Source organism: Nilaparvata lugens, chromosome X, assembly GCF_014356525.2.
Source record: "Nilaparvata lugens isolate BPH chromosome X, ASM1435652v1, whole genome shotgun sequence".
NCBI classification, from domain to species: Eukaryota; Metazoa; Arthropoda; class Insecta; order Hemiptera; family Delphacidae; genus Nilaparvata; species Nilaparvata lugens.
The window spans coordinates 53,995,487-54,017,836 of record NC_052518.1 but is presented as its reverse complement, the minus strand read 5'-3'; the positions used below and the strand labels follow the sequence as shown (position 1 = coordinate 54,017,836).

General features: G+C 35.7%; 1 protein-coding gene across 5 annotated transcripts in view; it reads left to right on the top strand.

Moving 5' to 3' along the window:
• Positions 1-22,350, top strand: part of LOC111064485 (ubiquitin carboxyl-terminal hydrolase 32) — a 236,805-nt gene that overhangs the window by 46,070 nt on the left and 168,385 nt on the right. For 4 of the 5 annotated variants that reach the window (XM_039443337.1, XM_039443335.1, XM_039443338.1 and 1 more), the window contains 3 exons: positions 3,634-3,798; positions 4,172-4,318; positions 8,437-8,534. In XM_039443337.1, the coding sequence (XP_039299271.1) occupies positions 3,634-3,798; positions 4,172-4,318; positions 8,437-8,534 (410 nt within the window). The remainder of the gene's footprint in view (positions 1-3,633; positions 3,799-4,171; positions 4,319-8,436; positions 8,535-22,350) is intronic. The other variant, XM_039443336.1, reaches the window with a different exon arrangement.

Here is a 22,350-nt window from a genome sequence, read left to right as displayed (position 1 = left end):
ATCCAAGTATTTGTGTTGACTTGATCATCAATGTGCCACTCCTATCCACTGAAGTCCTCCTAATAGCGTGCTCTAGTGCCAAATTGAAGAGAATTGGTACCAATCCATCTCCCTGCTTCAAGCCACGCGCCACCCCGAAACTGTGAACTCTCCTTCCAATCTAACTTGACAGACAGTATTTTCCATAGTGGCTCTGACTAGCATCACCAGTTTTGATGGTATATTGAAGTCCAGCATGAGTACAGCTTCTCTCTAAAAATGCCTTTCTAAAATCAACAAACATTGCTTACAGATCTATGTTGTTTTCCCAGAATTTTTCCGTTATCTGCCTGAGAGTGAATAACTGATCTGTGGTTGATCTGCCCGGTCGGAATCCTGCCTGTTATTCTCCAATTATATTTTCCACATGAACTCCAAGCTTCATCTTCAGCACTGTGGTAAATATTTTATAGGGCGTGTTTAGGAGATAAATTCCTCTATAGTTTTGGCAGTTGAGTTTTGTCTACTTTTCTATTATGGATAGGACATAATATGCTCTTTTTCCATTCCTCTGGGAGTTGTCCTTCATTCCATATTTGCGCAATGAGTCTGTGCAGCCGTCTGCACATTTGTTTTCCTCCATATTTCCAAAGCTCACCTGGTATTCCATCTGTTTCTAGCGCTTTATTATTTCTTAATATTTTAGTGGCTTCCAAGATTTCTTCTAGGGTTGGAGCTTCATTACCAGCCATAAAACTATCCTTGTGAAATTGAAATTGTAATTTAGTCAATATTATGGAAGAAATATTAAGCTATTTCTATAATCTTTACCAACTCTGCATAAACTTACACAGTCTGTTTGAAACCGGGCTGTAGAGAAGTGGGCTCTCCAAGTGGTTACCCTTACAACTTCTTATCTATAGTGAGGTCCACGTCATAGTGGCAGTATTTTATTAACATTGGTGTTGCTACCCTTGTCTATTATTTATTCATTTATTTAGTCATGTACAATAATTGCACTTGTATGAGAAGGCACAACAGGTTTATGCCCAAAACTGTCCCTTTTCAAATTTATACTGCTAACATTTGGCAAAGCAGATAGCTCTTCTACACGTTTATAGCTCATCAACGTTGCCAAATCGTTTTTTAACAATGTAGATTGAAATATAAGCAATAAAATTAATCAATGAAAGATCAATCTCAATCATAGAAATTTATTTTTCAATTATAAAAAAAATCCTGTCGAATAAAATATAATTGATTATTTTAAACAAGTATGAACAGTTAATATTATATCAGATATACCGGTATCAATTATCCTCTATAGAAGGCAGTCGCAAGGCAGAGAATCGGCATCGCTCTTCTCCTATTTTTCTCCACTGCAATTATTGTAACGTGAACCTTAACTATAATTAATAGCTTATCAGCAGCTACCATGGAACGATCCGCTTCCTTTAATCAATAATTCTTATCGAAAAAATATTTTATTATAATAAATTAGAGTAATTAAATAGTCTTGGTTGTCACACTTATTGTGACTATCTCTAGCGAACTCATAGCCAGTCATGGCTAGAATTTACAGTGAATTTATTATTAATGGTGTAAAAAACCTGAAATATAAGTTCAATTTCTCAAGAAATAATAGGTGATTAAAATAAAATATTGGCTTCCGCAAAGGTATAAGTACAGAATTAGCTGTACTAGAATTATCAAAATTTGTAACTAGCAATTTAGAGGAAAAGAATAAATGTCTAGCAGTATTTTTAGATTTAGAAAGGCCTTCGACTCTGTTTCCCATGACTTATTAATAAAAAAGCTTGAGGCAATAGGTATAAGAGGAGTGCCACTTGAATGGTTCAGATCCTACCTCAGCAATCGACAGCAAAAAACAAAGGTAGAGAACCATATGGGTGCAGAGGGTTCCATGAAGTTTGGAATACCTCAAGGAACAGTTTTAGGACCAATTTTTTATTCGATCTTTGCAAATGAGTTGTGCTCCATTCAAATTCAAGGTAGAGTTATAGCCTTTGCTGACGATACAGCACTCCTTTTTCAAGGAAAAAACTGGGAAGAAGTGTTCCAAACAGCAGAGATAGAAATCACAAAAATCACTAGTTGGTTAAGAAATAACTTATTGTCATTAAATTCAGAAAAAACTAAATTTTTAGCTTTTTCTTTAACAAATAGCACAAAACCACACATGTCAACAATGAAGCTTCATAATTGTGATAAAAATAGTAACAATAATTGTAATTGCCCACTAATAGAACGCTCTGACAATATAAAGTATTTAGGAATAATAGTAGATGATTCATTGAAATGGAACAAGCACATAACATATACAACTGCCAAAATAAGGAAGCTTATATACAAATTCTATCAATTAAGGCGTATCATAGACAAAGAAATGTTAAAAACTTATACTTAACATTAGTTGAATCTCTTTTAAGGTACGGTCTGTTAGTTTGAGGTGCAGCTAACTTCAGTTTTATAGATCCATTATTTAAAACTCAAAAACGCATTTTGAAAATAATGGGAAACAGGGAAATCCAGTTTCCAACTGTAGAATTATTTATTGAAAATAGAGTACTCAGCGTTAGGCAATTGTATATATTGTTGTTATTAGGGTATATGAAAAAACATCAAAATAGGAACCATATCATAAATCATAGCCATAATACTAAAATAAGAGAACGTTACAATCAAGAAGTACCAAGAATGAATACAGCATTTGGGCAAAGATCACTAGGATATTTAGGGCCTACAATATCTAATAGAATACCATTAGAAATCAAAGGAGAGGAAAATTTCAATAGCTTCAAAAGAAAAATTAGACATTGGTTATTCAGTATTGGGATACAAAGTAGTCAGGAACTAATAGTAAGTAGGATTTAGATTTAAGTAGTATTCTTTTTAAATAAGGTAATTTATAGGTAGAAAATAGTACCTCGGTTTAGTATCTTTGTACTAGTTGATGCTTAGGGTAATAAATATAGTTTTAGATTTTTTGGAATTTTTGTATTATCTGTTGTAGCATAAATTATTATTAATTTGATGATAACCTCGACACATATATAGTGAGGTATCATTTTGTAAACCTTGAATATTGTTATTTATTGAAATTGTATGAAAAAAATATGTAATGTATGAATTTATGTGTCGTCCAACATCCAGAGAAATTAATTATTATAATAAATTTAAAATCATTTGATTGAAAATTATATAATATCAATTTCAATTGTATTGTACCAAATATCATTGACGTTTTCGTGCAAATTGATAGTAATAATACTTTTAAGAATTATGTTTAACTAAATGATTATTGCCATTTCCATTAAAATCGCTAGTAATTTTTGTAATAATAATAATTTATCAATAGTATTATGTAGCAGTGAATAGTATTGACAGGTTCACACAAATTGATAGTATTTAGTATTTCTTATGACTATAATATTTTTGATGATTGTTAATAGTTATAATATCCTTATTAATAGTAAATTAAATAGCCTATTCGATTATCATTATTCAAAGTATTAATAGTAATACTTTAATTTAGAAATGTATTGAAATACATATTACTGAGGTTTCTAAGGAAATTGATATTATTTACTGTGACAGTAGTTAGTTCATCTTGATTACATGGAATGTTCACAGGTGTGCCATGTAGTTTTGGGTCTGAGGCCTGTGTCAAGGTCTGAAGAAGGAGATATAGTCATGGGGTGGCAGGAAAGGGAGGATGAGAGGGGCTGCGCCGTTGGACAGTTTTGGTATCTTATCTCAATGGAATGGTGGACCAATTGGCTTGACTACGTTTCATCTGTAAGTAGACTGTAGTAAACACAAGTTTTCATCTATCTTTAGTAGTATCTTGAGTTTACATTGAAATTATTAACCAGTTCATTGAGATTACTATTATAGTATGTACTTATATAAATGAATAGGAAAAATGTTGGTTCAAGATTCACTAAAAACGTCTGTAGATGGAAAAAATAGTTGATAAACATTCAAATATAGCAAAAAACATGATAAAAAACTTACTCAGTTTCTAAACCGTTTACATAAATATTTTCATCCATATAATTGAAAAATGTATTTGTTCAAAGTTCGAACTATGTTCAAATATAAAATTAGAATTTATTAATATCCAATCACCGAATGTTAGAAAATAATGTAATTTAATCTTGTTCCACAGACACTGTCATCCTCACTATCTGGGAGTGATTCCAGAATGACTGGTAGTGATTGCAGTCCTAGCGGTAGTTTGAAGAGACTCAGAATGAGTAAACGTAGCCTTCAAAATTCACTTGTTGAAAATACAGTTGCACTTGAAAACTCGAGTGTAAGTTGAAATACTTGTTCAAAATCTGTTACTTTCTAGACTTTTTAAATTAGATTCTAGCCACGTGTGACACTTGGGTACAGTAATGCACCAATCCTATACAGCTAGGCCATACAGATATAAATTAACTTAAAATCTAGGGTAGGAAGATGTTGTTTAAAGCGTCTGTTAAAGACATTTGAATATTCCCGCGCAATTCCTAGTTTTGTAGTTCTGATTGTGTTGTTGGTAGCAATTTCTTGCACACCTTCCCCTCTCCTGTAGCCTGTGTGTCTTATGCTATTGTATGCAAACCATTTACCAGTTCTAACCACGCCATTGATGAAAGAACAACAGCACCCGTTTTCACCACTCATTACAGGTACTGTAATTTCCTATGGATTACAATTCATTCTTCTGTGAAAAATTCAGTCCTCAAATTCGTTGAAACCGTTTACCAGCGTCAATAGTGAGATTCCTGTTATAAAGTCAGGACCTGATTTAATATTGATTCGCTATCCTTGTCTGTCATTAGACAAAGCAGATATCATTTTCCAACTTCGCACCTTTGCCAAATTGGTTGTACTCTAAAAATGAATTTTATGAACTAACAAAATATTTTATCTCAGTCATAAAAAAATTATCAATCACTAAAAGATATACTTACTTGGTGAATATGTGGCGAATCATCTGATATTTGCCACCTGTGATTAACAACCTATTTTCAACTTGCATTAGTTTGTTTATTAATTGTATCAGTTGATTTAATATTTTCTCAGTTCAATTTTGTCATCTCTACATTAAAACATATTTTATCCAGTTTTATTTAACTTATTTTATCATAGGAAATCCACAAACCAAATTTCCTATAAATAGAATATATTGAGATGGAATCGATCATTATTATTAACAGAAATAAACAATAAAATATAATATTATCTGAAAGATAATAATATAAATTATGAGCGGACTGTATGATTCTGGAAAGAAATGGGAAAGAACAACTTGCTAGTTATCTTGGCAGATTACAAATTCTTGTAAAAATTCTGGCAGATTGCCGATACGGTTTTAGAGGTGACAAAAATATTTTAGATATATTGTTTGATGTAAATAAGCAGTTTCATTTTTCTTTATCCAATAATATGCATCCAATCTTAATCTTCCTTGACCTCAAGAAAGCTTTTGATAGTATTGATCGGAGGAACCTTATCAGAAAATTGTCAGCTTTGGGTGTCACTGGGAATGCACTTGCATGGTTTACTAGTTATTTATCTGGAAGGAGGCAGTGTGTTGCGAGCAATGGAGTAAATGGTAATGAGCTTCCTGTCGACTTTAGGGTGGTACAGGGAAGCACTCTCGGGCCCTTACCTCACATATATCAATAACATTTCCAGAATGAATTTATATGGGAGGCTATTTCTTTTTGCAGATGACACTTTGATTTTTATTGAAGGGAGACTTGGGTGTCGGCACGTGATAGAGCTGAGTCTGCCCTAAGATCTATCAAGAAATCAAACATCAATTAATGGTTGGACCAGAAAACCCTCTCTCTTAATATTTCAAAAAACAATTTTATGCCCATTAGTTTAAGTAATAACTCAGATTTCAATTTATATCCATTAAGAATTCACGAATGTGGAGCTGATGAGAGGAATGCTTGTTCTTGTGACGTAATACAGAGAGTTTCCTTTTATAAGAATCTGGGGTTTGTGTTTGATTCGAGAGTAAGATGGGCAGAACATACCAACTTCTTATTGTCTAAATTAAGAATTTATCTATATACGCATTCAGGTGTCACAGTCATGTTTTAAATGCTAGGGAAATTAGGCAGATGTACCATGCCTTTGTTCAGTCATTGTTATCATATGCTATACTGGCCTGGGATACTGCCTACCAGGTGCAGATAAGTAGATTAGAGACTGTTCAGAAATCAATTCTTAAGGCAGGTTTAAAAAAGAATACACGATATTCCTCTGCATTACTTTTGTAACTTGGACTAGTGAGTCCAGAGTTTGACACTGAGAAAACTTTTCATACAAGATCTGTTGATTTACATCTATAAAATTTCCCATTCAATATTTACTTCTACAGAACATTCACATAATACAAGATATGCATCAGCAGTAGGTGTAAACAATACAACAAACAAAATCCTTTTCAAAAACAAATTGCTTCTATATTTCTCATATTTTATTCCAAAATTTCCTTCTCCGTTTCAACCAGAATAGATTATTGGATGTAGTTTCTACCTCTGCGTTTAAGTAGCACTTGAAGAACTGGCTGTTTGATATCAGTAAGGATAATGCCGTCTCACTCATCGTTACTGGGGGTACATGTGTCTAATTCAATTTGGGCGCCTTCAGAGAGAATTTTTTTTTTGTTTTTTTTTTTCTGCTCTGTCATGCTTGTCTGTCCTGCTTCCCTGATTTGTATTTGTTATTTAAATTGTAGCCTTCCTCGCTATGTTTTTATCAATCCATTTTCATCATTAATTATTTATAAATTTAAAATTATATAATTTAGTTTTCCACTTTTTTTAATACTTTATTAATACATAATAATTACAGATTCATTCATAAAAAATTATTTAAATGTATTTTAGATCTCTTATAAAAAATTGTGATCTCTTTTTATAATTGTATAGATATAACGCTTTTTGTTATAATAACTCGAACTTACGCACAGACCTTTGTTGCCTGTAAACTCTTTCCTATCTGATTGCAAGAATGAAATTGTGATAGCTCAAGAACTTTATTGTTTAGTATAGTTTTATCATAGAAAAAGACATACACTTATTGTATATACTGATTCTATCTAACTGCTTTAGATTTTATTCAGAAGGAAAAAATAAATTGAATTGATTTGAATTCTAATAGGTAAAATTATGAATAATGCAAAGCTTACACAGCCGCATCTCAAACAATATATGCAAGTAAATAATTGGATATTACACACATGTCTCCATTTTCCATATGATAATGATAATATGTTTCCTTTAGCAGGAGGATACACATAGGCAAAGAAGAAGTGATAATAATAAAGAACCCCAAGAGAGACCTACTAATATATAATTGATTTTGGAGTAACCATACATTATTTTGTGGTTTGACTTACTATTACTGTGAATTGACTGATCTATCACGAATTCGCAGATTTATATCACCGACATTATAACATCTACAGTATCTAGCTGACTCGAAACTATATTTACAGATGAACTCAAGTACTATAGTGAGACTCACGTCATATTTTACTAAACTCAAAGCCAAGACAGCACTGCTTTGATGCTATATAAGCTTCTACTTACATAGTTCACGATAGAAAAGTCGTATCTTTCTCAATAACAAAGTATAAACTGAAATCCTCCTTTCTTGTTTTTCATTATTTTCTTTTGTGTTTATTCATGTTAAGTTATATGAAGAAGGAAATGCTTTGATATGTCAAATCATGATGACTGTGTGAGTGTGCGTCATTTATCTCTTTTCTGTATAGGGCTACTTTTATTTTATTATATATATATCTACTGTATAGTGCGTCATTTATTATAACATGGTTGTTATTATTTCGACTCCTATTCACGGACAAGGGTTCTGCGAAAGCTCTTTTGTGAATAATATTTTTGTTTGCATTCGGTTGTGATACAGGTTTAGGTACATTTTCATTATCATCCCAGGATTATAGATTTGGATTATGTATAAACTATTATATTTTTTTCAAGATGAAATTATTGATTCGGTTTTATTATTTATATTGCACATCTAAAAAAAATCTCTTTTTAATCATGTTAGTTATATCTGATGAGATGGTTTGTTGGTGTGGTGTATTTTTTCTAAACTGATGTAAATGATAAAACTTGATTTGAATTTGAATCATATATTTTTGTTTTGGAGCTCCTATGAATCATATGTTTGATTCATTTTTCAATTGTCAAACTATATAGTTTAGATTTGATTTTAAATTGTAAAATTACGTATTTAGAACTTGCTTTACAATTCATTTTTTATGTGAACCAGTTACTTCAATTTGATAAAAGACTATTGGACCGGCTTATCTAGAAGCTTTTTCATCATCAGGGAAGCTTATTCCCTGTATTTTGTTCATGAATTATCCACAAACCACTTCAATTCTACAATTTTCAGGTTATTGTAACTGGAATAACTTCTTTGGAATGTGGAAGTAATCAACGCTCCAGCTCCAGCTTGCTGGCCGCTCCTTTCTCCAGCTGGGATTCTCCAAGGTAAATCAGAATAGATTCGATTAAATTCAATTTCAATTCATCTATTTCCTATTCAATTATACAAAAATGTTTGAATTATAGTGCAAAGATACAGATAACGAATAAGGGTGTCCCAAAAAACACATTTGCGTTTTACGCCATTGTTGGTATTTCAGATTGGTAGCACTTTTCTGCCTGTATTGTCATTAGTTTTGTTTGCGGTTAGTTGACATGGAGCGTTGCACAAATGAGTAACGCATTGTGATTTTTCAAAACGTATTATAAGTACGAGGAAATGGAATGTTATGCCAAATCGGAAGTTTGTAGAATTTTCGGTCGACAAATTTCACTAGATCAGTTCAGCGATTGAGGGACTCATTAAAAAGTTCGATGAAACAGTTCCACTATTGGATGGATATTAAACCTCCAGGACGACCACGTCTTGGCCGGTTTATCATGAACAATCGCCAGGTGTCGTCCGAATTCTGGCAGGTGATTTCAATTGCGATACGTTGAATGTTGCCCCTGGCTCTGTTGAGGAGCATTATATCGATATTTTGAGTGACGCAGGATTTGTGCCCTGTATTGACAAGGTTACACGGCCGGCCAGCGGAACCTGTATTGACCACTTTTTTGTCAAGCTTCCGCGTTTCTTCAATGCATCTTCTGTTATTCTGCAGTCCTCGGTTACCGATCACTATGCTATTTGCTTGAATATATTATCGACAAAAACTCATAAGCCGCCTAATACAGATAGAGTCATTATTAAAACGGACTGGAAAAAGGTGAGGAACACACTTTCTAGTCACAATTGGAATAGAGTCATTGAACAAAACAACGTTGACAATGCAACAGATATTTTCATTGAATCGGTACAAAACATAATTGCCGAAAAATCACATGAAGTAAAAGTTTCATCTAGAAATACTCAACTCAAACCATGGATAACTGCTGGACTAGTAAATTCTATTCGACATCGTGATAAACTCAGAAAAAAACTCAATAGACAACCATTTAACTATCTCCTTAGAAATGAGTTTACTCAATATAGAAATATGCTACATTCAGCAATCAAGCGAGCCAAGTATAACTATTACAAAAACAAAGTTGAAGAAGCGACTGGTAACCCTAGAAAATTTTGGTCGGTTATAAACGAAATCTCAGGTCGTATAGATAATAGTAAATCATTCCCCGTTAGTGCATTCTCCCGCCCTGGTGAAGTCATCGACTCTCAAAAAACTAAAGAAATTGCCAACCAATTTAATCAATATTTTGCCAAAGTTGGGACAAACCTAGCAAATTCTATAATAACCCAGGATGCACCAGTAGTGAGAGATGATGAACATGCTGCGGACTCTGAATTTCAACTGCAACCGGTCTCAAGGCAGGAATTGGAGGAGGTAGTGAAGAGTTTGAAAGGGCGATCAGCTCCAGGTTGTGATGGAATCCCTACTAGAGTGATTAAAAACAATATTGACATATTAATACATCCTATCCTACATATAGTCAATTTAAGCATTCTGGTTGGACACTTTCCTTGCGCTCTCAAAACAGCCAGAGTAATACCTATTTATAAATCAGGCCCCAAAGGCATATTCTCCAATTACAGACCTATTTCTTTGTTGGCAACATTATCTAAAATAATCGAAAAGTGTATAAAAATACAACTGACTAAGTATTTAAACGAGTACAATCTCATCTCCAACTCACAGTATGGTTTTCAAAAGTCCAAAAATACATCTGATACTCTTTTCAATATGTCTAGGGCTATCTCAAGTAGTATTAAATCAAGAAGAAAAGTACTGATAACCTTTTTGGACTTGGCAAAAGCCTTTGATACAGTTGACAGGAGAATTTTAATAAAAAAACTTGAATCATTGGGGATAAAAAATATCTCTCTCCGATGGTTTAAGAGTTACTTTCACAATCGACAGCAATCGGTTTGCATAAATGGTGAAAATAGTGATAAAGAGAATGTTGAGTATGGGGTAGTCCAGGGAAGCACCCTTGGGCCACTGCTATTTCTAATCTATATCAACAATCTGTCAAAATTAGTAGTTGAAGGTGAGTTGTATCTGTTTGCTGATGACACAGCACTAGTGTCTACTGGGAGCACTTGGGAGGAGGCCTACATGAGTGCTTCAATTGATTTGTCAAAAATAAAGAACTGGTTTGATCACAATAGCCTTACAGTAAATGTGGAAAAAACGAAGTTTATGCCAATAGTTACAAGAAATCAAGCTGATCCAGGCTCTCTAATACTAACGATGCATTCTTGTAATAATCCCAGGTCTGCTGGATGTAATTGTAGTATGATTGAGCGCGTTGATCATTACAAATACCTGGGCGTTGTCTTGGATTCCAAGATGAGTTGGGTACAACATGTCCAGTGTGCTAAGAATAGGCTCAGAAAGCTGCTTCACGCATTTTCAGAGCTTAGTAATGTTCTGAGTGTGGATCAGTGCAAAGTAGTTTACTTTGCCTATGTCCAATCTATAATACTATATGGAATTCTAGCTTGGGGAGGGGCTTCCTCCTCAGTCATTGAGCCTCTCGCAGTCACCCAAAGATCAATTATAAAAACAATTTTAAAGAGAGACTTTAGATACCCAACAAGACAATTGTTTATCGAATTTCCCGTACTGAATGTTAGACAACTTTTTATTAAATCCTTGTTGATCCACATAAAAAAATACAAAACTGAACTTCTGGGAGAAACAGTTAACCATAGCTACTCAACTCGCCACAGATCCAATTACAGCTTTGAGATACCTCAGCTGACTCACGGCTCTGAATTGACAAATCCTTCATACCTGGCCCATGTCTTGTACAGAAATGTGCCAGGGGTGATTAGGGAAGCAGAGGCATTTAGTTTGGTAGTGTTTAGGAAGAGGGTGGACAGGTGGCTGTACCAGATTGGTTGGGAAGCTTCAGAAGAACTACTCCAATCTCGTTATGCTTGGTGACCAACACGACTTCAAGGTTTCCAGACAATTGATTGGTATTTATTTTATCATTGATATAACCGATTTGACTGTTTTGCCTTTCTGGTTTATGCTTTTTTTTCATTCTCTCTTCTGAGAATTTCTGGAATCCCTGCCACTGCGGTCTTCAAAAAAATATTGTTATTTCTTCTTTATTTATTCTTTTATCAATCAAGGTATTAAGTATACTTATTCCTACATACTCATTCTTAAATATACATCAGCACATATATTATCTATTTTATAATCAGAATATTAATAATACATCCATAATATAAGTGTATTCTCTATTATTTACTTCTATGAGCAGATTAAGCTTATTATGTATAAAGTGGAACTCCCCCCCTACACACAGATGGATAGTCTAGTAGGGGGATTCCAAAATATGTTGTATATTGTATTTCTTATTCGTGTATTATGTTTTTGGAAATAAACTGAATTGAATTGAAAAAAAAAAAAAAAAAAAAAAAAAAAAAAACATTGCTGATGTAGTCCAGGCAATGAATGCTCAAGAAAGGGTATAGAGGAAAATGTTTGGAAAACAATTATTGAACCCACAATTCTGTTAAGGGTAGTAAGGAGGTAAACATATCAAAAGTCCCTACCCCTACCCCCTGTGCTAAGGGGGTGGGGATGGTTCAAAGGTATCATTTTTTGGTTTCTCGCATAAAACTAAAAAACTATGTATCATAAGGACTTGACTGTCATATAACAAATTAAAGCTTACATAATTTCCTACAATATTCATCCTACAACTTTTTTAAAAATCTCCTCTAGTTTTCTAGATATCCGCTCTTGAAGGTGTGACATTTCTGAAAAAAAAAACAAATTTGCCACCAATTATTTCCTGTTTTTGCTCTTATAACTTTTTAAAAATCGACGGGAAAAATCCATGATGATTATGAGCTTATAAGGCATTACATTCTCTTAATTTCGATGTATAATCTCACGCTTTTACGAATTTCCCCTCACCTTTCCAACAGCTTTAGTGTTCTGAGTAGATTTTTGCCCACACCTTCTTCTATCAGAATTCCCAGTGTCGCTCTGGGCCGGCTAGACTCAGTCGGCGTCTGGGGTGGGCCGCAGCAGGGACGGGAGGCTTGGTGGGGCGTCCGTCAACCACTCTCGTTCAAGTCGGGGGTTGGAACAGGGTCTTGAATACCTTGCAGAAATGTTTCCCTCTTTTAGGTAAGAGGGGCCGTGCTTTCGCACTGCCTAACAGGGTTGGGCGTGGAGTGAGAGGAATAGGAACAATCTGGTGTCTGCCGTGAGGGGGGTCTCTGGTACGGGAGGAACGTTCCCGATTGCCACTAGATGTCCTCTTGCTATTTGGGTCCGAAATAGCAGGGTATAAGAGCCTCGGAACTGGTTGCCGTAGCTGGTCACCGGGTCCCTAACCTCGGGCACCGGCTGTTTCCTGTGGCCAGGATCGCGTCTCGAGGTCGAGAAAGGCCTTCCCAAGCCTTACTCGAGGTCCTCTTGCTATTCTAGGTCGAAATAGCAAGGTATGGGAGCTCTTGCACCGGGCGTCACTACTGGTCACCGGGTCCCTAACCTCGGGCACCGGCTATTTCCTGCGGCCAGGATCGTGTCTCGGGGTCGAGAAAGGCCTTCCCAAGCTTTTCTCGAGGTCCTCTTGCTTTTCCTGTTGGAAATAGCAAGGTAGGAGGTCCCTTACACTCGGCGTCGCTGTCGGTCACCGGGTCCCTAACCTCGGGCACCGGCGATTTCCTGCGACTAGGATCGTGTCTCGGGGTCGAGAAAGGCCTTCCCAAGCCTTTCTCGAGGTCCTCTTGCTTTTCCTGTTGGAAACAGCAAGGTAGGAGGTCCCTTACACTCAGCGTCGCTGTTGGTCACCGGGTCCCTAACCTCGGGCACCGGCTATTTCCTGCGGCCAGGATTGTGTCTCGGGGTCGAGAAAGGCGTTCCGGAACCTTACTCGAGGTCCTCTTACCGAGGAGCCTTACTCGAGGTGAAGAATATTTTTTTGAAAAAACCCGTAAGCATCTGTTAATGGAGGACGACAATAACAAATATTTTAATATTGTAGTATAATTGAATTGCAACCTTGTTATTATATAAAGATAAGGAAGCTTATTCTAAATATAGTACAATAGTTAACCCATTGGTTAAGCCTTCTATATTGGTCAAGGATTAAATAGAGATTATTTTTAGCATAAAAGGATACATTATTCTGCCTTTGCACTTCCAATTGAACACTTTAGCACTAAACTAATTCGTGTGGCTTTCTGCGTTGCAGTCTTCTTACTCCATGCACGTTGAGCAGCTGGATTGCTTCCACGTTCACATGTTGATGAAGTCTTTTCTCATGTTTTTCTGCAAATCTTTGGATTTCACTGATGACTGTCGCCACTCCCAGGTCGCGGTGGAGATCAGAGTTTCTGATGTACCAAGGAGCGTCTACACAGCTTCTGAGTACTTTGTTCTGGAAGCGCTGGATGATGTCGATATTGGATGGTCGGGTGCAGCCCCAGAGTTGAATTCCGTAGGTCCACACCGGCTTGAGAATCTGCTTGTAGAGAAGCAATTTGTTATAATTTGACAACTTTGATGTCCTCCCAAGTAGCCAGTACATTTTCTTGAATTTTATGCCAAGTTGTTCTCTTTTCTTCTTCACATGCTCCTTCCATCTAAGCTTGGCATCCAGCGTCATGCCTAGATACTTTGCAGTGTTGGAGTAGGGTACAATATTCCCATTGAGTGTTAAGGGGATATATTGAACTCTTCTGTTTGTAAAGTTGACTTGAACTGATTTTGCTTCATTCAATTCTATAAGCCAGTGTTTTGTCCAAACATTGATTCTGTTGACTGCCACCTGCAATTTCTCTGTAGAAACTTCAACAGTTTCACCAACTGATAAAACTGCTGTGTCATCAGCAAATGTTGCTACTGTTACGTTTTCGGGTTGAGGTATATCAGATGTGTATAGGAGGTACAAGAGGGGACCCAGCACACTTCCTTGAGGAACTCCAGCCCTGATTTCTCTGAGAGATGAAAAAGCATCATCTTGTTTTATCCTGAAATAACGGTCTTGAAGATATGATTTCAGTATCAGACTGTATTCTGTTGGTAAAAACTGGTTCATTTTGTAGCACAATCCTGAATGCCATACTTTGTCGAAAGCCTGTGCTACATCAAGGAAAATTGCAGAGCAAACTTTCTTTTCCTCCAATGTATTTTCAATAATATTTGTTATTCTGTGCACCTGATCTATTGTACTATGTTTATCTCGAAATCCGAATTGATGGGTTGGTATTAATCCATTATCGTCCAGATAAGGCTTTAATCTTTTCAGTAGAAGTTTCTCAAATAATTTTGATATTACTGGCAGTAGTGAAATTGGCCTATACGAGGTTACATCATGTGGTGGCTTTCCAGGTTTTGGTATCATGATGACATCGGCTACCTTCCAGAAACTTGGCACATATTTCAATCGGAATGAAGCGTTGAAGAGATGGCATAGCCTCACAATTGCTTTTCTTGGGAGCTCCTGTAGAATCTCTCCAGTTATTAAGTCGAAACCTGGCGTTTTCTTTCTGCTCAAATTTTTAATCTCATATTCTACCTCCCTTGGCGATGTTGGAGTGATAACTCCTGCTCCAAGATGATGAGGATTCTCATCTATAATTGTTTCCTCATGAGGTGAGAAAACCTTTTCCAGATGATCAGCAAACAAATCGGCTTTCTCTTTATTGCTCCTTGCCCAGCAATCTTGATTCTTCCTTATCGGTGTAACTTGTTCTAGAGGTCTCTTCAGTTTCCTGGTTGATCTCCATAATGAAAAATTTGTAGTAGACTCATTGGTTAACTCTTCTAAGTATTTATTGATATCATGTTGTTTTACATCCTGTATCATCTTTCTCAGTTCATTAGTAATTCTATTAAGTTATGTTTTAATTCTTGGATTTCTTGTTGATTGCCATGATCTTCTTGTTCTTCTTCTTTTTTCTATCAACTCTCTTACCGCTACAGGATAGCAATTACCTTTGAAAATCCTGCTTTGAAGTAGTGGTGTATTTTCCCAGGCACATTGTTGGATATTGATTACAAACTCCTGGACTTCAGTTTCTAGTTCATCTATAGTTTGCAGAGATGTGTTCAAGTCTATTTTAGAGTCTATCATATTTTTAAAAGTTTCTAAATCTGTGTACCTGTTGATGAGTCTAGGTGGCATTTCTTTTTTAACAGCTGCACTGTGCATTGTCAAAACTATTGGCGAATGGTCAGAGTTGAGAACAAATTTTTCTTCAACTTCTACACAGTTTAGTGAAATATTTTTTTTGATGAAAAAATCTATCAGGTCTGGAATTTTTGTTTTGTCTGTTGGCCAGTAAGTTGGTTTCCTTGTTGAGTGAACATCGCAGTGGTATTCATTAATAGCCAGTAATAGCTCCTTTCCTTTAGTTGTGGTCAGTCGGGACCCCCATTGTGTATTCTTTGAATTGAAGTCTCCTCCGATGATAAATTTCCCTGTGAAGTTGCTTAGGAAATCAATATATTCTATCTTCTTCAAATTAAATCGTGGTGGACAGTAGACGGCTCCAATTGTGATCGTACCAGATGATCTACCGATAAGTTTGACTTTGATTGAAATCGACTGGAACTCCTGCAACTCTATCTTCTTGAACTCGTGATGGTTTAGCTCTTCTCTTACAATAACCGCACTTCCGCCTCTAGCGCTGTTGTTGGGATGTATGGCATGGTACGTTTTGTACCCTCTAATTTTAAAGTAGGATTCTTTGGTGAAATGAGTTTCGGAAATGAGACAGGCATCTATTTTATGCTCAATTAGAATTGCTAATAGATCAATTTTGTGCTGTAGTAATCCATTAGCATTCCAAGTCATAATTTTGAATCTATTTTCCATGCTTCTTGTGAATGACTTCTGGAACTGAAATATTTTCCAGTTTTTCTAACCTACTTAAAATTGATTTATTGAGGCCTTCTTGCACAACTAGTTTCTCAAGAATCAATTTAAGTTGAGTTGTAATGCTCAGTTCCAAATCTTTACTCAAGTTATAATCTTGAAGTTATAAACTTGACTTTTCGTTACTGTTGATAGGTACTTTATTTTTCAGCTTATCAGCATAACTCTGGTTCTCCTTAACTCTACTGTCATTTATTACAGCTCTCTGTGGCACAATAGGATCGTTTCTTTTGTTGACTGACGAAATAGATTTTATTGCTTTTTTCTTATTTCGAAGTGCCTGCAACTCTTGTGCTACAACACATCCTCTATAATTAGCAGGGTGCTCCATCCCACAATTGTAGCATTTAGGCTTAACTTCTTTACTCTTAGTACAGTTGATAGTGATGTGGGGACCAGCGCATTTCACGCACCTAGGCTCCTTCTGACAGTATTTTTTAGTGTGTCCCCAGGTTTGACAATTTTTACATTGCGGTAGAAATTTCGATTTTTTCAGGGGGACTACTTCAACCTTCATACCCATAATTACACATATTTCATAAATTCTATTTATGCTCTCTGTGTTTTCAAAAGTTAACATGAATATTGGGAGTGGTTCTTTTGTTTTCCATTTAAGAATGTTTACCACGTCCAAAATTTTAAATCCTTTTTCCTGAAGTTCCTCTTTTATTTCCTGTGGATTGCAAGTGCTGTGCAACTTCTTCACTATTACTCTAATGGGTCTCGTTTGCTTGTTTTCAAACGAAGACCAATTCATTTTTTTGTCATTCAGCAATGATGTAGCTAGTCTATAATTATCCTCAGATTCAACGTTGAGTTTTAAGCTACCATTATTCAATAGTGTGATCTTATAAGAGTCTTTTATTTTTTCATTCAAAATCTTATACACTACTTGATAGTCTTGGATGTTGTAGAGTATTATTGGAGGAGGTCTCTTAACTTGTTTGACACTAGGAGTTTTTTTTGGTTCAGCATTCTCTTTCAGTTCAGTTTCTCTACGTGAACTCACTTTGTGCTCATTGGATGATTGTGTTGGAGGTGAGTCAGATTGTTCTCTCTTCCTCTTTCTTTGCTTTTGACGAATCCATTCTGTTTCAGTAGATAATTCTTCTTCATCGGTATGATAATTGTCCGTATTTTTTTCTTCATTCTTAGATTTAGTCTCTAACGCTGATAATCTAGTTTGAAGCTGTTCAAGTTGAATTTTAAGTTCAGAACTTATTTTTTCTGATTGCTGGAATTTTGTATTAGCTTCGTTCCAAGCTTTAAATAAAAATTTTTCGCATTCTGATTGAATTTTATCAGTTCGAACCTTGTAGGAGACAGGTTTATTTTCTTCAGTTATAGTATTAATAGTCGTATTATCGTCACCGTTCATAGTTACGATAGTTCAGTTCTCACAATAGAATTACCGATTCAGCACTCACCGAAGCAGCAATATCCGAACTCGGCTACAGTCATAGTTGCTGCCAACGCGCGCGCGCACGCACACACACACTCACTCACAATTCGGCAATGCCGTTTTCACTGACACAACAGTTTGATGGTATACTTTTAGAATAATTACATGAATTTCACAAAACACGTCTACTCGCTTCGGCTTCTGAAAGCTGACTGAAAGCTGACAATAAAATTGTATTGACAATAAAGAAGTTTCAAATCAATCAAAATCATCAATCTTACCGTTCCTGGTCCAATTGATGATGTACCGGGGCCTAGTCAGGTTTTAGCCAAAACCCGACTTGTCGCCACTGGTCGAAACAGGCAAGCTGCTGCCAAAAGTCGTCGAAGTATTCGAACCCGCTGTGAGTGCTGAATCTCGGAGCTCTCACCCGCACTAGACTGAGCTCCTACTAGCTCTTCACGAGCCTCCCTCAGTAGCCGAGAGGGAGGGGGTAAGGATGTGCGGCACTGTTGAGCAGTAGCTCAGTGGCCGGCCTGATCGTTGAACAAGGAGATCTCATCAAGAGATTACCGGGCGTCTTCAAAACTAGCCCTAAACTCAATTCCCCTCACTAGTTACGATATACATCAAATTCAAAAAGTTATTTATTTCACAAGTCTTACAAGCAATCAAAGTGGTAGCCTACATCATAAAATAATGATACACTTTACAATAAAAGTAAGACAATGTTAGCACCACAGAAATGACAGCGATATACAAATATATATTAAGAAATATTTACTCTCGCAGAGGCATTACTGCCTGTGTGCGAGAATGAGTCTAAGGTAGAAATAGGCATATATAAATATTTCGCAGTACTTGCACAGATCGGTTATGCTTGTTGACATTTCAATAATAGTGACACTAAACCCCCCCCCCCTGAGAATGAAACTAAATTCCTCCCCCCTATCCCTATGCCACCCCCTAGAAACCCAGGAAACCCCTTCCCGCCCCCCATAAGTGACGTTCCCCCCACCAAACCCAAAAACCAGACGAAGAAACAGATCACCCACAAAGGCGTGAAAACGCCAACACACACACACACACCACACACACACACACCTCAAAAAGAGAGAATCAGTAATCAATAATGATTAAAATTTGTAATAGTGACCGGTGATAGAATGTGTAAAGACTTATGATTTTATTAGTTTTTTAGCTCATTTGAATCCAGTCCTAGAATCTAAACTCTGAAGTAATCAATCTTTCACAACTCTCGCCTCTACCGATACCCCGAATCCACCTTTTAATTGCTATTTTGAATGCAGATATCTTATAGTTAATGAAGTCTGTTACAGCTATAGGTAAGTTTTTTAACAGAACATGGGCTATGTAGTATGAATTAGTAGTGAAGATGGTTTTATTTACCCTTGGCATTTGGATATTGTTATGAATTACTCTCCTTGTTGTATAATTATGAGTGGTGGTATTAAATATGTCAGAATAGTTTTTGAATATGTATGTTGCCAAAGTTCTAATGTATAATTGCCTGACATCAAGCACCTCCATCTCCGCGAAAACCGCCTCAGTCGAGTAGTCCCAACGCCTCCCAAGTGCAGCCTTTAGAATCAGTTTTTGTGTAATGAATAGAGGATTCAAAATAGATCTGAAACCTCCTCCATAAGCTAGGATCCCTCCTTCAATAATTGATTGAACAAATGCGTAATAAATTGTTAGGATTTCGTTCTTGTTCAAATATTCTCTAAGTTTCCTAAAAACATAAATCATTTTTCTTAGTCTGCTGTTCTGATAAGCAACATGTGCAGACCAGTTGAATCTATTATCAATAATCACACCTAGATATTTATAAGAGTCTACCCTTGCAATTGACTCACAGTTACAAGAGGTATTGTTAATGTTACCACATGTATGCAGTTTGACCCCTTCAACTGAGGTGTCGCTAGCATCTCTCAGGGAGACCGGCATGAACTTTGTCTTACTGACATTGAGTGTCAATAAATTATGGTCAAACCATGTTTTTAATGACGCCAAGTCTCTCTTTGCCCTATTCAGTACGGATTCCCAGTCAGGCCCCCTAACCAGAACAGCAGCGTCATCTGCAAAGAGATAGATCCTGCTATTTAAGTTCAATCTTGCAAGGTTATTTACGTAAATCAAGAATAATAATGGGCCTAGGGTGCTTCCTTGAATTACCCCATATTCTACATCGTGACAGTGTTGAGTGTGAAATCTCCATTTTTGCAACAATAGACAAATTGACAAAGGAATTTGGAGGGAATGTTTTAAACAAAATTTTTGACTTTGCAGCTTTTTTGAGACTAGTTAGGAGGAGAACATATCAAAAGTCTCCATTCCTAACTCATGTGCTAAGGGGATGAGGGTGGTTTAAAAGTTGCATTTTTCAGCGTTTTGCTTCCACGCTCATATCTTGAGAACAATGCGTTCAACCGCCATAACTAACTATTCAAAAATGAAGCTTGATAAATTCTCTACACTTTTTGTTCAGTGGAATTTTTTGATATTCTCAACAGTTCCCGAGATATTCGCCCTTGAAGGTGTGTAATTGTTGAAATAACAGGTTTTTATCCAATGTTTTGCTCTTTCAGGGCTTATAACTCTCCAACAATGTATCATAATGTGATAATGTGAAGCTCAGTAAGCTTTGGTCAGACTTGGTTAGGTTAGTAATGATTAGACTTGAGAATTTATAAAATTCAAATTCATTTATTTGCCATAAAAGAATACAGATTGATAAAATAAATATTCTAACTTACAAAATGGCACTACCGGCAAAGAAAACTTGTGCGCCGGCAGTCAGTTCGAACAACTAGGTACAGCAAACATGTCAATAGAAAGAAAAAGAGCTTATTCAAACCACTAGAATAACTAAAATTATGGAAACCAGGTCACATCTCAATACTTACAAACGATAAGACAAAGTAACAAAATCACAAGCAAGTGACAAACTCAAAAAGACCAATTCAAGGAAGCCATGACAATAATATTTTTTTAAATTTATAACATAAGAATGAAACACTACATAATGGATATAGATAATTTAAAATAAACATTTATCCTAATCCAATGCAGTATAAGATTCATTATGGATTTTGTAATTCTATTAATAATGAAATCAGTTGGGACTTTATTTATAAACAAGTAACACTGATATTCAAACTGACGTCCACATACACTTAAGCTGGTAAAGTCAATATCAAATTGTAATGGATTGAAGGGACGCAAATTATATGGATTATTCCTTAAGTTGAATGTATCACTATTCTTATTAATGAATAATATGATTCTTTTAACATATGTTTGCCTCACTGTAAGCACCTGGAATTCTTGAAAAAGAAGTCTACTAGGGTACAATCTTGGCCTGTATAATGCAGCTCTGATAAGCTGTTTCTGTAATGTGAATAATTTGTTCATATGGATATCATAAGCAGCCCCCCATGTCTTAATTCCATATTGGAAAAGTGATTGCGCATAAGGATAATAAATCTTTTTCATTATTACCATATCAGCTATTTTATTTAGTTTATAAAACTTATAAATTAGATATTCAAGCCGTCTGCACATATATTCAATATGAGTATCCCATTTTATATGATCATCCATCATTATACCCAAATATTTTAAGGATTTCACCTTTTCAATACAAGGGCAATCACAATACACATGATTTAACAAAGCGCGAGAATGCATTTGTAAAGACAAGGTTTGTACTGGTTGACCTATTTCAGTAGGAGAAAACGTCATAAATTTAGTCTTCATCAGGTTCATGGTGAGTACATGTCTATCAAACCATGATTTTACAATTCTCAAGCCCTCATTTGCATTGTTATATACATCCCCCCATGACACACCATAAAAAACAAGAGCCGTGTCATCAGCAAATGAAATTACTCTGCAGTTAGGTATTTTCAGATTCAAAAGGTCATCAACATAAATCAAAAAGAGCAATGGTGAAAGGACTGTGCCTTGAGGAAGACCAAATACAGAAAGATTTTTCAAACTTGTTTTACCATTTGTCAAATATTGAGAGCGATCCGTTAGATAACTCGCAAACAGATCGTTTGCTATGCCCCAAACTCCACAATTATGTAATTTTTGCAATAGTATTTTGTGTGGTATGGAATCAAACGCCTTTGCAAGGTCTAAAAAACTGATAGTCTTTTCTGCTTGGATTTGAAATTGTTATTTATGATGTTAGTTAAGTGGAGAACAACATCAGTGGTTGACTTACCAGATTGAAACCCATATTGATTACAATGAATGAATTTTATTTTATCTAGGAAACAAACTAATCTAATTTTGATCAATTTTTCAAATATTTTTGAAAAACTACTTAGAAGACTTATAGGTCTATAATTTCCGGGTTGTGTATGATCACCAACTTCGTGAAGAGCTATCACTTTTGCAATTTTGAACCTTTTTGGGAAGTAGCCTGATAGAAAACATTTATTAATTATATATTCCAACGGTTTAACTATTAAA